General features: G+C 47.2%; 1 protein-coding gene across 1 annotated transcript in view; it reads right to left on the bottom strand.

The window, feature by feature from the left end:
• Positions 1-21665, bottom strand: part of TSPAN17 (tetraspanin 17) — a 177594-nt gene that overhangs the window by 29124 nt on the left and 126805 nt on the right. Inside the window, exons 3-6 of the mRNA XM_063927916.1 lie at positions 18243-18389; positions 9998-10168; positions 9292-9417; positions 2585-2632 (exon numbers count right to left, since the gene is read on the bottom strand). Coding sequence (XP_063783986.1) covers positions 2585-2632; positions 9292-9417; positions 9998-10168; positions 18243-18389 — 492 coding nt within the window. The remainder of the gene's footprint in view (positions 1-2584; positions 2633-9291; positions 9418-9997; positions 10169-18242; positions 18390-21665) is intronic.

The following is a 21665-nucleotide window of genomic DNA, read 5'->3' as shown; positions in this document are numbered from 1 at the left end:
TATTCGGTTATTTTGTGTTTCTACTAACATCTTATTAAGATATCCTAAATAAGAACCCCATTGGAGATCTCTGTCGTTTTGTTAGAGGCTCCTTAGTCTCTGTAAACTTCAGAGACTGACGCACTGGTCATTATCAATGTCTGCCAAAGTGAAGTTGGACCTTTGCAACGGCTGAGACTCCTCTGTTAGATTTGGCGGTCTCATCCGAGACTCCGATCTTGCCGCTCGTGTCGAGCGGTGGCCAATTCTTATTGCAACCCAGCCATTACATTTGCGTAACAATGGAATGAAACCGGGTTCCGGAGTGGAAACCTACAAAACATACTGAAGATGTGGTAGATTCATGTACAGACATTGCATTAAAACTTCTTTCTTTCTTTCTTTTTTTTTTTAGTCTTTGCTGGTGCCGTACTCATTATGCAGACAGACAACACAATAAACAAAGACAGACAATTGCACGACTCAGTAAAATTGTTACTAAGGTGTGTAATATATATATATATATATATATATATATATATATATATATATATATATATATATATATATATATATAGCCGCAGTGCAGTGCACGTGGCCAGTACTATATGAAACCTGATAGGAAATTCCCCCTTACACCCCTGTGCCTCCGGTGGAGTAGAGATGTAGTACAGGAACGTTCTGGAATCATAGGAAGACACAGGAAACATGTTAAAAAAGGCCCACATTCCATGCTTACAGTTAGAATCACAGGGCAGGTTACAATACATGACTCTATAACCTGTACCTGACATTGCCTTTAATATAGGCTTAACAGCCTATTAATATAACCCATGCAGCATATTATAACCCATGCAGCATAATATAACCCATGCAGCATATAGTATTATGTAATATGGCAGGCAGCCATGCAGCCTATGCTTTTCCCTCCTTGCAGCTGCACTGCCTGTGTGCAGACCTCTCCCCCCTCCCCCTGTGCTCCGTGTAGCGCTGTGTCTCAGCGGGGAGCGGTAGCCGGACCTGTCCGGAGTAAGTGCAGGGAGGCGGGGAGCGCGCTTTAAGGAGAGCGGCCGTGATGGAAGTGTGGCCGGCGGGTGTACACGGAGTGCGGCGGGCCGGAGCGGCGTGGAGCGGCTCTTGGCGGCGGGGCTGTGCTGCGGCGGGCGCTGAGCCGCGGACAGCGCGGACGGAGCGGCTGGGGCGGGCGGCCGGGATTAGCGGCGGGTGCGGGCGGCGGTTACAACACGGACCCCACACAGCGGGGCGGCAGCGTGCGCTGACCGCCCCGTCCCCCCAGCATACCTTGTCTCCTGTAGGGAGGGCTGTGACGGGGCTTCTATCTGTAAGCTCCGTCCAGCTCTTGCAGCAGTCAGTGAGTGAGCTGCGTGTGGCTGTGAGGGTGCTCTTTGTGAGGACCGACACGCCATGCGCTGCTCCGTGCAGCGGCACCATCCCGGAACCATGTTTTTAGTAGAAACTGGGAAGGGATGTGTCTTAAGTTGTAAAAATAAAAATAAAATATTCACTAAGTGTGGGAGCCCCCACACCAGCCCTGTTGCTCCGACGAGCACAGAAAAAACAGAGGTACTCTGGGAGTATAGAGGGGAGGAGTGTTACTGAATTTGAATATTCAGTGCCCTGTTCCTGCGGAAGCCATCCATATGCCCAAGATTTGCCTGTGGGCGGGGATATATGGACGGGCCCGTTGCATCCTTGGAGGACTGAAAGCTTGTGATCGTTTGGTGCCAATGCGCTGTCGCTCCATCATATCCCACTGTTATCCTGTGGATAACCTGTGGACCCTGCCGGAGAAAGAACACTTAGCACACACAAATCTGACTAGGTAGAATTAGAAAGCAATGCTGTAAGTCCCCCACCCCCCAGTATGTAGTCACGATTTTGGCATTCGGGATGTCAACACGTTCAGAATGTTGATGCATTATTTCTGGGTTAGGCTGCAATTAGGTTTAGTTTAAAATACCATTGTTGTAAATGTCAACACACAACACTACGACGTCAATATTCAGACCATGTCAACCTTATATATCACACCCATTAGTGCTGCTTTTCAGTTGCCTCTTCTTGAATTACAGTACAGCCATAGAGTAAAATCTATTTATTTTATCAGCTACAAGCCAGTTCATGACTGACAATATCACAGAACAAAGACGGTCAACCTTTATCAGCCCTGGCATTGGTAAACTAGGAGCACATAGGGAGATTTAACTCAACATCTGGCCTGACAGAGATATCACACCCTTGTATGAGAGAACTTTGGTGTCCTAGTGTGGGATGGTAAGAGCAGCTAATCACCATACAATTATGCTTTATAATTAGCATCTGCTTGTGCCAGCAGAGTCATCATATCCTTGGCAAAAAAACTTAAGGCATGTCACCATGATTTATGCACTTCTGCATTGTCCAGCACCTTTGAGGTAATTTATTACTTGAAGAGAGCTGTACACAGCCCAGAAGAAAAAGCTAATTGACTTTTGTAGTATGAAAAAAGTACGGAAGCCAAAACCAATTCATTGAAAGCGTTCCAAGTGTGTTGCTACTTAATCATCCCAGAGACAAAAAGACGTAACAAAGAAACCCATCTTACCAGCTTCAGTCTCACATCATATCCGCACTGTGTGTTGGGAACATCTTCCTGTGGGGGCAGAGACAGGGCTCATTATAGAAACAACTTGCACGCCTAACGCAGCCTGCAGGGAATCTGCTTCCTGGAAATAGCAGCTCAGCACTGATAAAGATTCATTTCTACACCTAAGTTACTACAAAATACCGGCTTTTAATCATCCAGATCTATTAGGTTTTTAAACATTCATTTAATTAATTTTTTTTTTTTTTTTAAATACCTGTACTAAAATACATTTCAATATTATACAGTATATCTATATGGGAAAGCAAAAAAAATAGACAGCGATATATGGGAAAGACCGTGCTATGTAATATATTTAAATACTTACTACATTTTTCCAATTATGAGGATGCAAGATATCTAAAACAGTCACAGGGTCCAGAATCATTATGATACATTTCTAATGTGCTTTCTTTTTTCCTGTACAGTGGGCCTAATTCAGACCTGATTGCAACAGCAAAATTTGTTCTCTAATGGACAAAACCATGTGCACTGCAGGTGGGGCAGATATAACATGTGCAGAGAGAGTTAGAGTTGGGTGGGTTATATTGTTTCTGTGCAGGGTAAATAATGGATGCTATATTTTTACACTGTAATTTAGATTTCAGTTTAAACACCCCACCAAAATCTAACTCTCTATACACATGCTGTGCACATGGTATTGCCCATTAGAGAACAATTTTGCTGCTGCGATCAGGTCTTAATTAGGCCCATTGTTTCCACGAGGATGGTGAGATGGTGTTACTCAGCAGTGCCCAAGTGTACAGCATTAGTTAGAGCTGGATCACAAATTGCATCTTTGGGGAAACGCTTCTAGTCATATGAGGGCAATTTAGCTTTAAAAATGTTGCAATGGGTGTATTTCAATGTAATGGGGGACGTTTAATTGTTTTAATTACAAAACTGATCAAATAAAGGAAAATAATAAGATTTTAAACCTACCGGTAAATCTTTTTCTCGTAGTCCGTAAAGGATGCTGGGGACACCGTAAGGACCATGGGGATAGACGGGCTCCGCAGGAGACATGGGCACTTTAAGAAAGACTTTAGGCTGGGTGTGCACTGGCTCCTCCCTCTATGCCCCTCCTCTAGACCTCAGTTAGAGAAACTGTGCCCAGAGGAGATGGACAGTACAAGGAAAGGATTTTTGTTAATCCAAGGGCAAGATTCATACCAGCCACACCAATTACACCGTATAACTTGTGTATTAATTAAACAGTTAACAGTATGAAAAAAATAACGTAGCATCAGTCCAACCTGATGGAACTATAACATAACCCTTATGTAAGCAAAACTATATACAAGTCTCGCAGAAGTAGTCCGCACCTCTACGGACTACGAGAAAAAGATTTACCGGTAGGTTTAAAATCTTAAGTTCTCTAACGTCCTAGAGGATGCTGGGGACTCCGTAAGGACCATGGAGATTATACCAAAGCTCCCAAACGGGCGGGAGAGTACCGATGACTCTGCAGCACCGAATGAGCAAACCTTAGGTCCTCCTCAGCCAGGGTATCAAACTTATAGAACTTTGCAAAGGTGTTTGAACCCGACCAAGTAGCAGCTCGGCACAGTTGTAGTGCCGAGACCCCTCGGGCAGCTGCCCAAGACGAGCCCACCTTCCTAGTGGAATGGGCCTTGACTGATTTTGGCAACGGCAATCCAGCCGTAGAATGCGCCTGCTGGATCGTATTACAGATCCAGCGAGCAATAGTCTGCTTCGAAGCAGGGGTGCCAACCTTGTTGGCTGCATATAGGACAAACAGTGCTTCCGTTTTCCTGACTCTAGCCGTTCTGGCCACATAAATTTTCAAAGCCCTGACTACATCAAGGGACTCAGAATCCTCCAAATCTCGTGTAGCCACAGGCACCACAATAGGTTGGTTCATATGAAAAGATGACACCACCTTAGGCAAGAATTGAGGGCAAGTCCGCAATTCCGCCCTATCCATATGGAAAACCAGATAGGGGCTTTTATGAGACAACGCCGCCAATTCCGACACTCGCCTAGCCGAAGCCAAGGCTAATAACATGACCACCTTCCAAGTGAGATATTTTAACTCCACCGCTTGAAGTGGTTCAAACCAGTGCGACTTAAGGAAACTCAACACCACGTTAAGGTTCCAAGGCGCCACCGGAGGTATAAAAAGGAGGCTGAATATGCAGCACTCCCTTTACAAAAGTCTGTACTTCTGGGAGAGAAGCCAATTCTTTTTGAAAGAAAATGGATAAGGCCGAAATCTGAACCTTAATGGATCCTAACTTTAGGCCTAAATTCACTCCAGTCTGTAGGAAGTGAAGGAAACGGCCCAGATGGAATTCTTCCGTAGGAGCATTCCTGGCCTCACACCAAGAAACATATTTTCGCCATATACGGTGATAATGTTTAGCTGTCACGTCCTTCCTAGCCTTTATCAGAGTAGGAATGACCTCATCCGGAATTCCCTTTTCCGCTAGGATCCGGCGTTCAACCGCCATGCCGTCAAATGCAGCCGCGGTAAGTCTTGGAACAGACATGGCCCCTGTTGTAACAGGTCCTGTCGTAGAGGAAGAGGCCACGGATCTTCTGTGAGCATTTCCAGCAGATCCGGATACCAGGCCCTTCGTGGCCAATCTGGAACAATGAGAATTGTTCTCACTCCTCTTTTTCTTATTATTCTCAATACCTTGGGTATGAGAGGAAGTGGAGGAAACACATAGACCGACTGGAACACCCACGGTGTCACTAGGGCGTCTACTGCTACCGCCTGAGGATCTTTTGATCTGGCGCAATACCTCTGTAGCTTTTTGTTGAGGCGGATGCCATCATGTCTATCTGGGGCAGTCCCCACTGACTTGCAATCTGTGCGAAGACTTCCCGATGAAGTCCCCACTCCCCTGGATGCAGGTCGTGTCTGCTGAGGAAGTTTGCTTCCCAGTTGTCCACTCCGGAATGAACACTGCTGACAGTGCGCTTACATGATTTTCCGCCCAGCGAAGAATCTTGGTGGCTTCCGCCATTGCCACCCTGCTCCTTGTGCCGCCTTGGCGGTTTACATGAGCCACTGCGGTGATGTTGTCTGACTGGATCAGAACTGGTTGGTCGCAAAGTAAGTTCTCCGCTTGACGTAGGGCGTTGTATATGGCCCTCAGTTCCAGGATGTTGATGTGAAGACAAGTCTCTTGACTTGTCCAAAGTCCTTGGAAGTTTCTTCCCAGTGTGACTGCTCTCCACCCTCTGAGGCTCGCGTCCGTGGTCGCCAGGATCCAATCCTGAATGCCGAACCTGCGTCCTTCCAAAAGGTGAGCACTCTGCAGCCACCACAGGAGAGATACCCTGGCCCTGGGGGACAGGGTGATCAGCTGATGAATTTGTAGATGTGACCCGGACCACTTGTCCAATAGGTCCCATTGGAAAGTCCTTGCACGGAACCTGCCGAAGGGAATGGCCTCGTATGTTGCCACCATTTTTCCCAGGACTTGAGTGCAATGATGCACAGACACTTGATTTGGCTTCAATAGGTTCTTGACTAGAGTCATGAGTTCCTGAGCTTTATCTATCGGGAGAAAAACCTTTTTCTGGTCTGTGTCCAGAACCATGCCCAAGAAGGTCAAACGAGTCGTAGGAACCAGCTGCGACTTCGGGATATTGAGAATCCAGCCGTGTTGCTGTAACACCTTCACCGAAAGTGACACGCTGTTCAGTAACTTCTCTCGTGATCTCGCTTTTATGAGGAGATCATCCAAGTACGGGATAATTGTGACACCCTGCTTGCGCAGGAGCACCATCATTTCCGCCATTACCTTGGTGAAAATCCTCGGGGCCGTGGAAAGCCCAAACGGCAACGTCTGAAATTGATAATGACAATCATGTACCGCAAATCTCAGGTACGCCTGATGAGGTGGATATATGGGAACATGAAGGTATGCATCCTTTATGTCCAGGGATACCATAAAATCCCCCCTTCCAGGCTGGCGATGACCGCTCTGAGCGATTCCATTTTGAACTTGAACCGTTTTAAGTATAGGTTCAGGGATTTTAAATTCAATATGGGTCTGACTGAACCGTCCGGTTTCGGAACTACAAACAGGGTGGAGTAGTATCCCTTCCCTCTCTGAAGCAGGGGAACTTCGACCACCACTTGTTGAAGACACAATTTGTGAATAGCATTTAACACTATCTCCCTTTCTAGGGGAGAAGTCGGTAGAGCCGATTTGAAAAACCGGCGAGGAGGCACCTCTTCGAATTCCAGCTTGTATCCCTGAGAAACAATTTCTATTGCCCAGGGATCCACCTGTGAGTGAACCCAGATGTGGCTGAAAAGTCGAAGACGTGCCCCCACTGGGGCGGACTCCCTCAGCGGAGCCCCAGCGTCATGCGGTGGATTTTGCAGAGGCCGGGGAGGATTTCTGTTCCTGGGTACTAGCTGTGCTGTGCAGCTTTTTACCTCTGCCCTTACCTCTGGCAAGAAAGGACAATCCACGCACTCTTTTGCTTTTATTTGAACGAAAGGACTGCATTTGATAATGTGGCGCTTTCTTAGGTTGTGAGGGAACATAAGGCAAAAAATTCGATTTGCCTGCCGTAGCTGTGGAGACCAGGTCCGAGAGACCTTCCCCAAACAATTCCTCACCCTTGTAAGGTAAAACCTCCATATGTCTTTTTGAGTCGGCATAACCTGTCCACTGCCGGGTCCAGAGGACTCGTCTAGCAGAGATTGACATAGGGTTTATTCTGGAACCCAGTAAACTAATGTCTCTTTGAGCATCCCTCATATATAAGACAGCATCCTTTATATGGCCTAAGGTCAATAAAATGGTATCCTTATCTAGGGTCTCAATCTCCGCCGATAAGGAATCTGTCCATGCTGCTACCGCTCTACAAACCCAGGCCGATGCAATTGCGGTCTGAGTAATGTACCAGAATGTGTGTAAATGGATTTCAAGGTAATCTCCTGCTTGCGGTCAGCAGGATCCTTGAGGGTAGCCGTATCTTGTGATGGCAGCGCTATCTTTTTTGACAAGCGTGTCAACGCTTTGTCCACCTTAGGGGAGGATTCCCACCGTATCCTGTCCGTTGGCGGGAAAGGATACGCCATAAGAATCCTTTTGGGAATCTGCAGTTTTTTGTCTGGAGATTCCCACGCTTTCTCACATAATTCGTTCAACTCATGTGCGGAGGGAAAAGTTACCTCGGGCTTCTTTCCCTTATACATGTGTACCCTCGTGTCAGGGACAAGGGGTTCCTCTGTGATATGCAACACTTCTTTTATTGCAATAATCATATATCGAATACATTTAGCCACTTTTGGCTGTAACTTTACATCATCGTAGTCGACACTGGAGTCCGAATCCGTGTCGGTATCAGTGTCTGCTATTTGGGATAGTGGGCGCTTCTGAGACCCTGAAGGTTCCGGCGACATAGGGACAGACACGGGTTCACTCCCTGACTGTTCCTTAGCTTTAGCTTTGTCTAATCTCTTGTGCAATAAGTTCACACTAGCACTTAAAACATTCCCCATATCCACCCAGTCAGGTGTCGGCACCGCCGATGGAGACCTCACATTCATACGCTCCCCCTCCTCCCTAGGTGAGCCTTCTACCTCAGACATGTCGACACACGCGTACCGACACACCACACACACAGGGAACCTCTTATCTGAAGACAGTTTCCCCACCAGGCCCTTTGGAGAGACAGAGAGAGAGTATGCCAGCACACACCCCAGAGCTATATGACCCAGGAAAAAAAAACACAATAATTTTATGTTTACCCAGATAGCGCTGTTTACATATACAATATGCGCCTAATTTTGTGCCCCCCCTCTTCTTTAAAACTCTCTGTCTACCGTGGTATAAGCAGGGGAGAGTCTGGGGAGCTTCCTCTCAGCGGTGCTGTGGAGAAAAATGGCGCTGGTGAGTGCTGAGGGAGAAGCCCCGCCCCCTCGGCAATGGGCTTCTGTTCCGCTTAAAATCTCAAAATTTGTCGGGGGCTCTTATATATACAGTGCCCAGCTGTATATATACTTATTTGTGCCAAAAAGAGGTCTATATGCTGCCCAGGGCACCCCCCCCTGCGCCCTGCACCCTTACAGTGACTACCGTGTGTGAGGTGTGTGGGAGCAATGGTGCACAGCTTTACTGCTGTGCGTTACCTCAGTGAAGATCTGAAGTCTTCTGCCGCCTCTGAAGTCTTCTTTTCTTCTCATACTCACCCGGCTTCTATCTTCCAGCTCTGCGAGGGGGACGGCGGCGCAGCTCTGGGACGGACGGCGAGGGTGAGACCTGCGTACCGATCCCTCTGGAGCTAATTGTGTCCAGAAGCCTAAGAAGCAGAGCCTTGAAACTCACAGAAGTAGGTCTGCTTCTCTCCCCTCAGTCCCTCGATGCAGGGAGTCTGTTGCCAGCAGGCTCCCTGAAAATAAAAAACCTAACAAATATACTTTCTGTCAGGTACAGTAGCTCAGGAGAGCTCCCTGAAGTGCACCCATCTCCTCTGGGCACAGTATCAAACTGAGGTCTAGAGGAGGGGCATAGAGGGAGGAGCCAGTGCACACCCAGACCTAAAGTCTTTCTTAAAGTGCCCATGTCTCCTGCGGAGCCCGTCTATCCCCATGGTCCTTACGGAGTCCCCAGCATCCTCTAGGACGTTAGAGAAAATAACAAAAAACCCCAACATAAACAGCAGCCTCTTACCGCAGGGTCCTTCACACAGCAGGAAAATGGTACCCCACAGCGTTCTCTGCTTGGATTGGAGTCTGTGCAATTGAAGTAGATGTTGAGGTTCCAGTCATTGGGTCCATGAGCCCCACAACAGGACCACTGAGGAAACATTTAGTAAGAAAAATAATATACAAATAAATAACTTCATATTCCTATGACTACACATTATAAGTACAAATTACACCTTAAAAATAAAAATTAAAGTAAAATAAAATAGACATAGGGCTCCCCAACAAGTACAGTTAGCCCGATTTTCCCTATTTTACTATTTCTACAGAAATTCCAATAAGACGTGTGATAAAAACACATCAATTCGAATGATTATGGTAGTGTTTCCCTACTCCAGTCCTTGGGAACCCCTAACAGTGCATGTTTTACAGATCTCCTCAGCATCACAAATTAAATAATTAGCACTACCTGCAGATCTTTTAAAATGCGTTAGCCAGTAGTGAATACACCTGTGCACCAACTTGCTTATCTGGAAAAACATGCACTGTTAGGGGTCCCTGAGGACTGGAGTTGGGAAACACTGTTCCCAATATTGCCACTAGAGGGCTGTAGTGGCCTTACCTGAAGAAAAACTAACATACAAAACTACAAAATGTCAATGAGCGCCGGCAGTGCCCCACACAAGAATATGTGCAGATTAATCTGGCAAACGTAGTACAATCACACTTACATATTCCTGAGCAAAATCAATGAGGTTTTGCAGGTCTATATCATCTCGATACGCCTTCACATTGTTATTTATAAAGAAATTTAGTTGATCTTTGATCCAGTCTTTAAATACGAAGGCCAGGATACCCGCAGTCAGTTCCAGGAAAAATATAAGCCCCAGGAAGACAGAGAACTGAAATAGAGAAGAACAAAGTATAAATTAGAGCAGGTGTCCAACGCCAGGTTACCCTCAGTACTGCTTTACCTGACTAGAGCAGTTCCCAAGCTCCATCCTCAGGACCCCAAGCAGCTCACCTAGCAGGTGCACAGGTGTCCTCATTACTCGCTGACACATTTTTTTTTAAAGATCCACAGGTGGAGCTAATTATATATTGTAATTTTCCAGGTGACCTATAATAAGATTTTACTCACCGGTAAATCTATTTCTCGTAGTCCGTAGTGGATGCTGGGAACTCCGTAAGGACCATGGGGAATAGCGGCTCCGCAGGAGACTGGGCACAACTAAAGAAAGCTTTAGGACTACCTGGTGTGCACTGGCTCCTCCCACTATGACCCTCCTCCAGACCTCAGTTAGGATACTGTGCCCGGAAGAGCTGACACAATAAGGAAGGATTTTGAATCTCGGGTAAGACTCATACCAGCCACACCAATCACACCATATAACTCGTGATATTATACCCAGTTAACAGTATGAAATATAACTGAGCCTCACTAACAGATGGCTCATAACAATAACCCTTTAGTTAGGCAATAACTATATACAAGTATTGCAGACAATCCGCACTTGGGATGGGCGCCCAGCATCCACTACGGACTACGAGAAATAGATTTACCGGTGAGTAAAATCTGATTTTCTCTGACGTCCAAGTGGATGCTGGGAACTCCGTAAGGACCATGGGGATTATACCAAAGCTCCCAAACGGGCGGGAGAGTGCGGATGACTCTGCAGCACCGAATGAGCAAACTCAAGGTCCTCCTCAGCCAGGGTATCAAACTTGCAAACTTTTTCAAAATTGTTTGAACCTGACCAAGTAACAGCTCGGCAAAGTTGTAAAGCCGAGACCCCTCGGGCAGCCGCCCAAGAAGAGCCCACTTTCCTCGTGGAATGGGCTTGTACAGATTTAGGGTGCGGCAGTCCAGCCGCAGAATGTGCAAGTTGAATCGTGCTACAGATCCAGCGAGCAATAGTCTGCTTAGAAGCAGGAGCACCCAGCTTGTTGGGTGCATACAGGATAAATAGCGAGTCAGTTTTCCTGACTCCAGCCGTCATGGAAACATCTATTTTCAGGGCCCTGACTACGTCCAGTAACTTGGAGTCCTCCAAGTCCCACATAGCCGCAGGCACCACAATAGGTTGGTTCACATGAAAAGCTGATACCACCTTAGGAAGGAATTGGGAACGAGTCCTCAATTCCGCCCTATCCATATGAAAATCAGATAAGGGCTTTTGCATGACAAAACCGCCAATTCTGATACACGCCTGGCCGACGCCAAGGCCAATCGCATGACTACTTTCCACGTGAGGTATTTTAGCTCTACGGATTTAAGTGGCTCAACCCAATGCGACTTCAGGAAATCCAACACCCGTTGAGATCCCACGGTGCCACTAAAGGCACAAACGGGGTCTGAATATGCAGCACTCCCTTAACAAAAGTCTGAACTTCAGGCAGTGAAGCCAGTTCTTTTTGGAAGAAAATGTACAGAGCCGAAATCTGGACCTTAACGTAACCCAATTTTAGGCCCGTAGTCACTCCTGACTGTAGGAAGTGCAGAAATCGACCCAGTTGAAATTCCTCCGTTGGGGCCTTCCTGGCCTCACACCAAGCAACATATTTTTGCCATATGCGGTGATAATCTTTTGCGATCACATCTTTCCTAGCCTTAATATTTTCAGCGTAGGAATGACCTCCTCCGGAATGCCTTTTTCCTTTAGGATCCGGTGTTCAACCGCCATGCCGTCAAACACAGCCGCGGTAAGTCTTGGAACAGGCAGGGCCCCTGCTGCAGCAGGTCCTGTCTGAGCGGCAGAGGCCATGGGTCCTCTGAGATCATTTCTTGAAGTTCTGGGTACCAAGCTCTTCCTGGCCAATCCGGAACCACGAGTATAGTTCTTACTCCTCTCCTACTTAGTATTCTCAACACATACACCGACTGGTACACCCACGGTGTTACCAGAGCGTCCACAGCTATCGCCTGAGGGTTCCTTGACCTGGCGCAATATCTTTTTAGCTTTTTGTTGAGGCGTGACGCCATCACGTCACCTGTGGCCTTTCCCAACGGTGTACAATCATTTTGAAGACTTCTGGATGAAGTCCCCACTCTCCCAGGTGGAGGTCGTGCCTGCTGAGAAAGTCTGCTTCCCAGTTGTCCACTCCAGGAATGAACACTGCTGACAGTGCTAACACATGATTTTCCGCCCATCGGAAAATCCTTGTGGCTTCTGCCATCACCATCCTGCTTCTTGTGCCGCCCTGCTGGTTTACATGGGCGACCGCCGTGATGTTGTCTGACTGGATCAGCACCGGCTGGTGTTGAAGCAGGGGTCTAGCCTGACTTAGGGCATTGTGAATGGCCCTTAGTCCCAGAATATTTATGTGTAGGGAAGTCTCCTGACTTGACCGTAGTCCTTGGAAGTTTCTTCCCTGTGTTACTGCCCCCCAGCCTCGAAGGCTGGCATCTGTGGTCACCAGGACCCAGTCCTGTATGCCGAATCTGCGGCCCTCTAGAATTTGAGCACTCTGCAGCCACCCCAACAGCGACACTCTGGCCCTTGGAGACAGGGTTATCAGCCGATGCATCTGAAGATGCGACCCGGACCTCTTGTCCAACAGATCCCATTGCATGGAACCTACCGAATGGAATTTCTTCGTAAGAAGCTACCATCTTTCCCAGGACTCGCGTGCATTGATGCACCGACCCTGTATTTGTATTAGGAGGTCTCTGACTAGAGATGACAACTCCTTGGCCTTCTCCTCCGGGAGAAACCCTTTTCCCTGTTCTGTGTCCAGAACCATACCCAGGAACAGTAGACGCGTCGTAGGAACCAGCTGCGACTTTGGACTATTCAGAATCCAGCCGTGCTGTTGTAGCACTTCCCGAGATAGTGCTACTCCGACGAACAACTGCTCCCTAGACCTCGCCTTTATAAGGAGATCGTCCAAGTACGGGATAATTATAACTCCCTTTTTTCGAAGGAGTATCATCATTTCGGCCATTACCTTGGTAAATACCCTCGGTGCCGGGGACAGACCAACGGCAACGTCTGGAATTGGTAATGACAGTCCTGTACCACAATTTCGAGGTATTCCTGGTGAGGAAGGTAAATGGGGACATGCAGGTAAGCATCCTTGATGTCCAGTGATACCATGTAATCCCCTTCGTCCAGGCTTGCAATAACCGCCCTGAGCGATTCCATTTTGAACTTGAACCTTCGTATATAAGTGTTCAAGGATCTCAATTTTAGAATGGGTCTCACCGAACCGTCTGGTTTCGGTCCCACAAACATTGTGGACTAGTAACCCCGGCCTTGTTGAAGGAGGGGTACCGTGATTATCACCTGCTGGAAGTACAGCTTGTGAATTGCCGCCAGTACTACCTCTCCTCGAGGGCAGTAGGTAAGACTGATTTGAGGTAACGGCGAGGGGGAGTCGCCCCGAAACTCCAGCTTGTATCCCTGTGATACTACTTGCAGAACCCAGGGAACCACCTGTGAGCGAGCCCACTGGTCGCTGAAGTTCCCGAGACGCGCCCCCACCGCACCTGGCTCCACCTGTGGAGCCCCAGCGTCATGCGGTGGACTCAGAGGAAGCGGGGGAAGATTTTTGATCCTGGGAACTGGCTGTCTGGTGCAGCTTTTTCCCTCTTCCCTTGTCTCTGTGCAGAAAGGAAGCGCCTTTGACCCGCTCGCTTTTCTGAAGCCGAAAGGACTGTACCTGATAATACGGTGCTTTCTTAGGCTGTGAGGAACCTGAGTAAAATATTTTCTTCCCAGCTGTTGCTGTGGATACGAGGTCCCAGAGACCATCCCCAAACAATTCCTCACCCTCATAAGGCAGAATCTCCATGTGCCTTTTAAAGTCAGCATCACCTGTCCACTGCCGGGTCCCTAATACCCTCCTGGCAGAATGGACATTGCATTAACTTTGAATGCCAGCCAGGCAAATATCCCTCTGTGCATCCCTCATATATAAGACGTTGTCTTTAATATGCTCTATAGTTAGCAAAATAGTATCCCTGTCTAGGGTATCAATATTATCTGACAGGGTATCAGACCCCGCTGCAGCAGCACTATCCATGCTGAGGCAATTGCAGGTCTCAGTATAGTACCTGAGTGTGTATATACAGACTTCAGGATAGCCTCCTGCTTTTTATCAGCAGGTTCCTTCAAAGTGGCCGTATCCTAAGACGGCAGTGCCACCTTTTTTAACAAACGTGTGAGCGCCTTATCCACCCTAGGGGATATCTCCCAACGTGACCTATCCTCTGGTGGGAAAGGGTACGCCATCAGTAACTTTTTAGAAATTACCAGTTTCTTATCGGGGGAACCCACGCTTCATTCACTCATCTGATGGGGGAACAAAACACTGGCTGCTTTTTCTCCCCAAACATAAAACCCCTATTTTTGTGGTACTTGGGTTAATGTCAGAAATGTGCAACACATTTTTCATTGCCGAGTGCAATGGATGTTCCTAGTGGATTGTGTATATGTCTCAACCTCGTCGACACTGGAGTCAGACTCCGTGTCGACATCTGTATCTGCCATCTGAAGTAGCGGGCGTTTTTGAGCCCCTGATGGCCTTTGAGATGCCTGGGCAGGCGCGGGCTGAGAAGCCGGCTGTCCCATAGCAGTTACGTCATCCAGCCCTTTACATAAGGAGTTGACACTGTCGGTTAATACCTTCCACTTATCCATCCACTCTGGTGTCGGCCCCACAGGGGGCGACATCACATTTATCGGCATCTGCTCCGCCTCCACGTAACCTTCCTCCTCAGACATGTCGACACAGCCGTACCGACACACCGCACACACACAGGGAATGCTCTGACTGAGGACAGGATCCCACAAAGTCCTTTGGGGAGACAGAGAGAGAGTATGCCAGCACACACCAGAGCGCTATATAATGCAGGGATTAACACTATAACTGAGTGATTTTCCCCCAATAGCTGCTTGTATACACAATATTGCGCCTAAATTTAGTGCCCCCCCCTCTCTTTTAGCCCTTTGAGCCTGAAAACTACAGGGGAGAGCCTGGGGAGCTGTCTTCCAGCTGCACTGTGAAGAAAAAATGGCGCCAGTGTGCTGAGGGAGATAGCCCCGCCCCTTTTTCGGCGGACTTATCTCCCGCTTTTTTTATGGATTCTGGCAGGGGTATTTATCACATATATAGCCTCTGGGACTATATATTGTGATTATTTGCCAGTCAAGGTATTCATATTGCTGCTCAGGGCGCCCCCCCCCAGCGCCCTGCACCCATCAGTGACCGGAGTGTGAGGTGTACATGAGGAGCAATGGCGCACAGCTGTAGTGCTGTGCGCTACCTTGTTGAAGACCGAAGTCTTCTGCCGCCGATTTCCAGGACCATCTTCATGCTTCTGGCTCTGTAAGGGGGACGGCGGCTCGGCTCCGGGACCGAACGATCGAGGTCGGGTCCTGTGTTCGATCCCTCTGGAGCTAATGGTGTCCAGTAGCCTAAGAAGCCCAAACTATCTCCAGTCAGGTAGGTTCGCTTCTTCTCCCCTTAGTCCCTCGTAGCAATGAGTCTGTTGCCAGCAGATCTTATTGAAAATAAAAAACCTAAAATATACTTTCTTTTCTAGGAGCTCAGGAGAGCCCCTAGTGTGCATCCAGCTCAGCCGGGCACAAGATTCTAACTGAGGTCTGGAGGAGGGTCATAGTGGGAGGAGCCAGTGCACACCAGGTAGTCCTAAAGCTTTCTTTAGTTGTGCCCAGTCTCCTGCGGAGCCGCTATTCCCCATGGTCCTTACAGAGTTCCCAGCATCCACTAGGACGTCAGAGAAAATACATGCACTATTTGGGGACCGGATGACAGAGGGGCAGATGTATTAAGCCTGGTGAAGTGATAAAGTGGAAGGTGATAATGCAACAGCCACTCAGCTCCTAACTTCCATGTCACAGGGTTTGAAAAATGACAGTTAGGAGCTGACTGGCTGGTGCGTTATCACTTTCCACTTTATCACTTCACCACGCTTAATAAATCTGCCCCTCAGTTTGCAATTAGAATTATAAACAGAGAACTATGGATAACCAAAAAGACTTGTTAACTGCAATGCTGAAAATCCCTTTTGTGTAAGTTAAAAAGACTCCTGCATGACTACTTTAAATGAACAAAATAAACTTAGAAGGTTCATTCCCTTATTTAAAGCTCATCAACATTTTACATCCCATTTTCAGTTTTATTCCCCCTAAATTAAAGAACTTATTCACCATAACAACGTACAAGTGAAATAGTTTATTTTCAGGTTAGCAGAGTTAAGGGCCCTACACACCTAGTGACCCGCCGCCGAGCTGCCCGACGGATGATATGGCAGACGGGCGACCCGGTGGCGGGGATGAGGTGAAGTTTCTACACTCCCCCCGTCACCTGGCTCCATAGCACTGCATGCTAATATGGACGAGATTGTCCATATTGGGCTGCATGTTTAAACGAGCCGGCACCAGCCATGAACAAGCGCGGGGCCGTGCATCGTTCATCGCTGGTCCTACACACTGAAAGATACTGTATGAACGGAATCTCATTCATTAATGAACGAGATCGTTCATATCTTTCATTGGTATCAACCAGTGTGTAGGGCCCTTAAGTGAAATCCAAATTATGACTTTTCCTTATATGAGGATTATAAAATCCAGCTGACATCACTGAATATGATGGATCATATCCATGCACCCCAGGGAGAGGCGATGCTGCCAAGGTTGGAAAAGAGAATAGAGGAGTGACGCTAAAGCTACAAATCAAATAGATCTATTTCCAAATATATATATTTATACACGCACTTTATTTTTTCAATACACACACACACCCAGTCAAAAGTTCTGGACCAGCCCCATTTACGTCGTTTAATTTACTCTGAATTTAAGGCACAGAACAAAAAACAAATGGAGTGTTAGGTGAAATCATAGAATCATTTTGTTAACAAAACTATTTATTAATATTGGATTTAAATTAGCCGACAGGCACCAACGACACTCACGGCAATCTTTCTACAAAGGAAATCAAATATTGTTGGGGAAGGTTCTCTTTCCCCAGCTATATCTATTTGCAGGGAACCATGTATCCGGGCACAGATAACAACAGCAAGTTTGCCACCACCAGCAACTTCTAGTTTTCCCCTGCATCACTCTCCCTATATTCTTCACTGATGCAGCAGAAGACACAGGGGGTAATTCAGACCTGATCGCAGCAGCATATTTGTTAGCAGTTGGGCAAAACCATGTGCACTGCAGGGGGGGCAAATATAACGGGTGTAGTATGGTATGCCAACGGCCAGGATTCCGGCGGACAGCATACCGGCGCCGGGATCCCGAAGGCCGGCATACCTACAGCTGGGCGAGCGCAAATGAGCCCCTTGCCGGCTTGACACGCTGCGGGCATGGTGCCGCGCCATGCTATTTATTCACCCTCCAGGGGGGTCATGGCCCCCAAGAGGGAGAATAGTTGTCGGTATGCCAGGTGTCGGGATTCCGGCGCCGGTATACTGAGCGCCGGGATCCCAACAGCCGGCATACTGAATACCACCCGATATAACATGTGCAGAGAGAGTTAGATTTGGGTGGGGTGTGTTCAAACTGAAATCGAAATTAGTGTGTAAAAATAAAGCAGCCAATATTTACCCTGCACAGACACAATATAACCCACCCAAATCTAACTCTCTCTGCACGTTATATCTGCCCCCCTTCCCCCCTGCAGTGCACATAGCTTTGCCCAAATGGTAACAAATTTGCAAATTTGAGAGGGTCTTTTTCAGAATCACCACTCCGTGGTCAAATTCATAGGAGTATCCTTGAAGGAACTACAAAGAGACATTTATACACATTAGAGCGCTCTCCGTACAACCATCTTTTTATATATATATATATATATATATATATATACACATACACACACACACACACACACACACACACACACTCGTATATTTATTTGATCATTTATCCTATATGGTGCTGAGATAAATGCAGACAGAATATACATTAACTTAGCACAATAGATTTCCCATATACCACATACAAATTTCAGAAGAGAGGTGTTTTCCCGTAGAGCTCCAATGCAGCCAGCGAACCCCAGTACAAACATAACAGCCCCGGTAATCATGAAAAGCCAAACGGGGTCAAAGCCGCCCAGGTCTGTGATGGATGAGATGTTGGAGAGGACACCCTGCAGGCAGAACAATCATAACATGAGACAGAGCAAAAACACGTCATGCAATGCAATGAACCATAAAACACACTAAGCAAAAAAGGCTGCAGGTCATATGTTTCAACATCTGGATGACAGATACGTGTCTGTAGCATAGAATACAGAAATATCACTTCCTCCGAGATTAGTGCTTTTCTGGCTGAAGTTAACAATTGACAATATTTCATTTTCTACAGAAAACATGTCCATAGTCATCAGTTTGAATCAGGTAAATTTGGAGAGAAACAATATGCAATGTACTAAACAGCTTTGCAGCTTTTTCAAAACACACGCATAAATATAAAGTTATAGCATAACCAAACAGTCCATTGGATATAAAAGAACAATGTTCTGTGGAAAGAATTTGCTGGCAAGTTATACAAACATTTGTAAGAACATGTTTTAAAAAGAACTTTGTAAATAGAAAAACGTAACTTTAATCTTTGTAAACACGCAAAAGAACGAAATCCACAACACAATACCATTTATTGCAAATGTGTGTTTCTGTTTAGGACTGGTTTTGACTGATGTTTCATGCAATAACGCAAACCAAAATATATTGTGTTTTATGCAATGTCCTGAAAGAATTTAAAATAAAGTGATCTACATAATAATAAAAATAAATAAACAGGATTTCAAAAGTATTCACACCCATGTAAATTGCAAACACATAGAGCACTTGTACAAAATTGGAAGGTTGTTAAACAGAAGTTGGGTGGGTCATCATGACCCAGGTATATTTTATGCCTGATTTTGAAATTTTAAGGATGATTTTAGAAGATTATTAGTACCGTATATACTCGAGTATAGGCCGACTTTTTCAGCACTTTTTTTTGTGCTGAAAAAGCCACCTCGGCTTATACTCGAGTCAGTGACAGGCAGAGGCAGAGCAGTGTGAAGGAGGGACACGGAGCGCACAGCGCGCGGCTCTCCTGTGTCCCTCCTGCATCTCCGGCGGCAGCAGCGGCGGTTCTATTACAGGAAGTACCCGTTCGTGACCTCTGATCACGAACCGGCACTTCCTTTAATAGACCTGCCGCGGCCGCCGAAGATGCAGGAGGGACACAGGAGAGGCGCGTGCTGTGCGCTTCGTGTCCCTCCAGAAGACAGCGCGGGATCGACGGAGGGGTAAGTAACAACACTGTGGGGCATACCTGGCACTTGGGGAGGGAACGTATCTGGCATCATGAGGGGGCGTATCTGGCAGCACTGTGGGGGCATATCTGGCAGCACTGTGGGGGCATATCTGGCAGCACTGTGGGGGCATAACTGGCAGCACTGTGGGGGCATATCTGGCAGCACTGTGGGGGCATATCTGGCAGCACTGTGGGGGCATAACTGGCAGCACTGTGGGGGCATAACTGGCAGCACTGTGGGGGCATATCTGGCAGCACTGTGGGGGCATATCTGGCAGCACTGTGGGGGCATAACTGGCAGCACTGTGGGGGCATAACTGGCAGCACTGTGGGGGCATATCTGGCAGCACTGTGGGGGCATATCTGGCAGCACTGTGGGGGCATAACTGGCAGCACTGTGGGGGCATAACTGGCAGCACTGTGGGGGCATAACTGGCAGCACTGTGGGGGCATATCTGGCAGCACTGTGGGGGCATATCTGGCAGCACTGTGGGGGCATATCTGGCAGCACTGTGGGGGCATATCTGGCAGCACTGTGGGGGCATATCTGGCAGCACTGTGGGGGCATATCTGGCAGCACTGTGGGGGCATATCTGGCAGCACTGTGGGGGCATATCTGGCACTATGAGGGCATATCTGGCACTGAGGGCTGTGTACGGCTAGAGCTGCATTTCCCACCCTAGGCTTATACTCGAGTCAATAAGTTTTCCCAGGTTTTTGTGGTAGAATTAGGTGCCTCGGCTTATATTCGGGTCTACTTATACTCGAGTATATACGGTATGTATGCAATAATGAACTATTGAGTGAGGTACTATGATAAAAAAAAAAGTCATAGCGGTCGAATCAGTTCAGCATGACGTTAATAGCATCAGGAAGGAGGTCCTGGAGCTATTTAAATCCACTATCCAACTCAGGTGCCCTTCTGAGATGCCATCTGAGCCACCTCAAGGCATAAAGCAAAAGGGGTGCGAGCAGAAATCCTGTAACTGAACTTAACAGCACACTAAATTGAATAGCTCCGGGACCTCCTTCCCAGTGCTATTAACAGCGTGCTGAATTGAATCAACCCCAAGGAGAATTTATTTTTATTTTTATGTAGTCTTAAAAAAAAATTATTTACAAAGTGGCAACTACTGTGTTATTGCTAATATCTTAACAAAAACACTTTTCATCTTTTCATTTTCGTTGACTTAAGTATGAGATCTTTGAAAATTAAAATAAGAATTTACTTACCGATAATTCTATTTCTCGGAGTCCGTAGTGGATGCTGGGGTTCCTGAAAGGACCATGGGGAATAGCGGCTCCGCAGGAGACAGGGCACAAAAAGTAAAGCTTTAGGATCAGGTGGTGTGCACTGGCTCCTCCCCCTATGACCCTCCTCCAAGCCTCAGTTAGGTACTGTGCCCGGACGAGCGTACACAATAAGGAAGGATTTATGAATCCCGGGTAAGACTCATACCAGCCACACCAATCACACTGTACAACCTGTGATCTGAACCCAGTTAACAGTATGATAACAGCGGAGCCTCTGAAAAGATGGCTCACAACAATAATAACCCGATTTTTGTAACTATGTACAAGTAATGCAGATAATCCGCACTTGGGATGGGCGCCCAGCATCCACTACGGACTCCGAGAAATAGAATTATCGGTAAGTAAATTCTTATTTTCTCTATCGTCCTAGTGGATGCTGGGGTTCCTGAAAGGACCATGGGGATTATACCAAAGCTCCCAAACGGGCGGGAGAGTGCGGATGACTCTGCAGCACCGAATGAGAGAACTCCAGGTCCTCCTTAGCCAGGGTATCAAATTTGTAGGATTTTACAAACGTGTTTGCCCCTGACTAAATAGCCGCTCGGCAAAGTTGTAAAGCCGAGACCCCTCGGGCAGCCGCCCAAGATGAGCCCACCTTCCTTGTGGAATGGGCATTTACATATTTTGGCTGTGGCAGGCCTGCCACAGAATGTGCAAGCTGAATTGTATTACACATCCAACTAGCAAAAGTCTGCTTAAAAGCAAGAGCACCCAGTTTGTTGGGTGCATACAGGATAACAGCAAGTCAGTTTTCCTGACTCCAGCCGTCCTGGAACCTATATTTTCAGGGCCCTGACCACATCTA

The sequence above is a fragment of the Pseudophryne corroboree genome, chromosome 6 (assembly GCF_028390025.1).
Source record: "Pseudophryne corroboree isolate aPseCor3 chromosome 6, aPseCor3.hap2, whole genome shotgun sequence".
NCBI classification, from domain to species: domain Eukaryota; kingdom Metazoa; phylum Chordata; class Amphibia; order Anura; family Myobatrachidae; genus Pseudophryne; species Pseudophryne corroboree.
The sequence above is the reverse complement of the archived record's forward strand: the minus strand, read 5'-3'. Positions and strand labels throughout refer to the sequence as shown.